General features: G+C 43.6%; 1 protein-coding gene across 1 annotated transcript; it reads left to right on the top strand.

Annotated features, from left to right (window-relative positions):
• Nucleotides 1–651: 651 nt before the first annotated feature.
• Nucleotides 652–3,017, top strand: LOC147462679 (uncharacterized). Its single transcript, XM_086484821.1, has 4 exons — nucleotides 652–1,445; nucleotides 1,529–1,750; nucleotides 2,411–2,612; nucleotides 2,687–3,017. Exons 1-4 carry the CDS (start codon nucleotides 1,242–1,244, stop codon nucleotides 2,728–2,730), a joined length of 672 nt encoding a protein of 223 aa, XP_086340947.1. The 5' UTR covers nucleotides 652–1,241; the 3' UTR covers nucleotides 2,731–3,017.
• Nucleotides 3,018–3,486: the final 469 nt, after the last annotated feature.

Raw genomic sequence — 3,486 nt, forward strand, 5'->3', positions numbered from 1 at the left:
ATACTTAATTTGTCTTGGGCTATATAACTTACGGCTCTGGTTTCTAGTGAGGGATTTGAGTGGGCGGGCCCTACGCATTCTCATTTTGTAACTGAATTTTGCGAATGGCAAGAGAGGGAGCCCGCCAGAAAGTATCATTTTCAAACGGGGGGGGCGGGGGTGTGCTCACTATAAAATAATAACAAAAATATTTTGTTTATTTATTCATATATTGGCTAGGCCTAAGGAAGGCGGGAAAAAAGAAATACGGGGGAGAAAGAGGTTTTCCACGTGGCAATAAAGGTACATTTTATTTTGGACTCTATCATAGTATCTTATTTGAGTGTATATTATTTATCGACACCTTTTTTGCATTTCCTGTAAATTTGGGGACAAAAAGTGAAAGGACGAGATTTTATTCTGGAGAAAAAAACCTGACGTGGCAAAGAGATCTTTGATTGGATGAAGGGCCAGGGCGTCACGGGATTTGCAAAGCGAATGTTAAATGCGAGACATTATTATCGAAATTTGTGAAATTGTGATTTTTGTGGAATGTTAATATTATTTTATTTTTTTGTAATAATTTATGACACAAGTTGCCAGAATGATACGATAAGGTTTTTATGATTCCGGAGTCCAGCCTCCCTCCAACCCTTTTGAAAAACCCCCCTTTTCGATGGTTGCGCCTGTGCAGCCGCTACACTACACATTCTACCTCTGCCAGTACACTGTCTTTCAACTTCCATTCTCCCACTCGCCTCTTCTGCGTCGCTCGGCCAAAGTCGCAGACTCACGCAGTGCTCGTTTGAAGTACGCACACTCCCCTCCTCCAACCCACACACACACATATACACACTCCTGTCTCTCGCTACGTACACATACCAACTCACGCGGAAGCTCTTCTTCTCCTCTTTTGTGCGAAGCGCTCCACTCTCCCAGTACTCATCAGCTGTCTTTCAGCTGGTTCTACGTTCTCTCACTTTCTCTCCCTCTCTCTCTCTCTCTCTCTCTCTCACAGACACACACACACACACACACACACACACACACACACACGAAAACACACACGTTCCGTGTGCGCCGAGCTCTGTGCTGAGTATTTTGATTATTCTTCTGTCCTTATCAATCTCCCCTCTCAAAATTACACGCAACAGACATACAGACTCTTTCTACTTGAGACATTCGTCTGTCTCCGCTCAATGCGAAGGGTATACTGGCAATTAATGGACTAGCTTTCGTCGTTCAAACTGTGTTGGTGTAGCATGGCTATGGTGTTTGGTCAGACCTATTACCCGGCCACTACTATGACGGAGTTCAAAGGTGGAGCAGGCGCAGCAACGGGGGAGGATAGCGATGACGAGGAGTATGTCTACGTTTCGAGGCTTGCAGAGCAGATTGCTGCGCACGCTATGCTGGACGAAGAGGACGACCTTCCCCTGACCAGCAGGCCACAGCATCCCATCAAGGTAGTTCCTTTTCCCCTCATTCAATTCCTCCATTATTGTCTCCCCCCATTTCCTTGCTTGAATTTCTTGCTCTCTCTGTGTAGCACTACAGCCCGGACATTGCCTTCTCGAGCTATGTGCAGGGCATGAAATCGCAGGAAAAGGCTAGGCACATGCAGGAAGTCGATCATCCTGTTTCACGCTTTGCAGCGGTTTGGCGTGACCACGGCCCTAGTGAATGGGATTGTTTCTACACCCCTTCTCTTCAGGTGGAAGTTTCCAGGCAGGCCTCCTTTCTCAACTCTCAGCTCCATCAGATTCACAAGGTTAGCCCTACTGGAAAACAAGTAGTTATTTCGTTGTAGGAAAAGTAAGCGTTTTCCGTATAGTCTGCCTTCATGTTGTGGTTGTATTTGGTCTTATGTAAAGACCCCTTTCTTGAGCAGTACTGACTTAAAGGGCCACAGTCAATCCATCTGGCTCAGCTGTTATGGTAGAAACAATGAGGTAAATCCTGCATGTATGAACAACAATCAAGGCTGAAAATGGTTGAAACTAATTTTAATAAATTAAAGCTTGTTGTTGCTACCGTCAAGATTATCAAGGGATGTTGGTCACTAGGGTTTTGCAGGCAGTAATAGCACAAATGTCACAGTAAATTTAATACAAGTTATTGATATGGTTACTATATCTTATATTATTGATATAACTTTGACACTCGTTACAGACAAAAAGTTTTGAAGCTCCATGGCTACCATGCTCACATCGGAAAATGTTAGAAACTTGTCGATGACTGCCAAAGTTATTGGTGGTTTGTTGACTATTGATACTAAAACTGAGGATCTACTCTATCAAAGTGTTCCTATTAATGCAAGCCAGTGTTAATTGTCAGTCGTGGGACTGTCAAAGAAGTCTCTTGTTATGGATGGATTCTCTCTATTAAGCATCAGGGTGATCCTCTCTTGATCATACTGCTGTCTTTACAGCTTCAGGGTTGGACCTCTCTATGCTACGAAAATGCCAAGCAGGCTGGATCTCAAGTTCGGGAGATGTGGGACCTACCTTCTCACCGAAAGGTGCAGCCTTTCATACATGAGAGCCCCGTGCTCAAACGCAAAGAGAGTGTTGGGACTGGTGTTTTTTTACCCAAGGTTGTGAGCCCAGGCTCTCATTATCGACGGAAAGCTGGTATGTGCTTGTTGTGAGAAAAACTAGTGTATGTTTGTTTCTGTGGAATATGGAACTGAGTTAATTTGGCGCAGGTCTATCAAAGTCTGCTTATACTCCAAGAGGCAAACTTCTCTGATTTCAGGAAGATCATAAACAAATTTCTACAAGGGTGGCTGTCAGTGAAAGTGGAGTGCTACACAATAATAGACTAGTGATATTGCTGACTCAGGAAGAATCCTGTGTGCTAACTACAGCTATTTGTGGAGTTTTTGTTAAAGCTTGGAAGTGCTGGATGTACAATGCAATAATCTTTCATGTAATTTTATGCTGTACCTTTCTATACATGAGGCTGGCAATGTAATCATGCCTTTTTCCATAATGTCATTGGATGCCTATGAAATAACTCTGACCGTTTGACTTTCACTGTCATTGCACCCTATGTAGTGGAAATTCTTAGATGTTGGTTGTCATGGTTGCATTATGAGCGTAGAATATGTCGATTTGTAAAGCTTCTTGACACGGAGCTATATGCCCTCAAGGTCTTCTATTTAAAACTTGGATGTTATTATTGTGGTGCGTGGATGTTGAGAACCTTGACAACTAGAGTGTTTAGGAGGACCGGGGAATGCAATTGAAACATGGCTAGGGCATCGGGTTGCTTGTGGAGGTTGGTTAGAGAGTCACACCTCAAGGTAGATAGGGGGGCATTGTGTGCATGCTGAAATGTGGTAAGGGCATTGCTTTGGTTTGGTGAGGTTTATAGATCTAGGGAGTGTCACCAGTTGGGTTGGCTAGGGGAGCAACAAAATGTTTGTATTAACGTGGTTTAGTGGTGTAGAAAGCTGATTTAGAGTCACGTAGGATGTAATAGCCAATTCTCCCCATTTCTACA

Source organism: Adiantum capillus-veneris, chromosome 2 (genome assembly GCF_014529385.1).
Source record: "Adiantum capillus-veneris isolate H3 chromosome 2, ASM1452938v2, whole genome shotgun sequence".
Lineage (NCBI taxonomy): Eukaryota > Viridiplantae > Streptophyta > Polypodiopsida > Polypodiales > Pteridaceae > Adiantum > Adiantum capillus-veneris.

Bases quoted from the DNA above. Each gene is read 5' to 3' on its own strand.
- LOC147462679 (XM_086484821.1), top strand. From the start codon at position 1,242: ATGGCTATGGTGTTTGGTCAGACCTATTACCCGGCCACTACTATGACG. The intron at 1,446-1,528 runs GTAGTTCCTTTT...CTCTCTGTGTAG, and splicing joins GGCCACAGCATCCCATCAAG to CACTACAGCCCGGACATTGC. The intron at 2,613-2,686 runs GTATGTGCTTGT...AATTTGGCGCAG, and splicing joins TCATTATCGACGGAAAGCTG to GTCTATCAAAGTCTGCTTAT.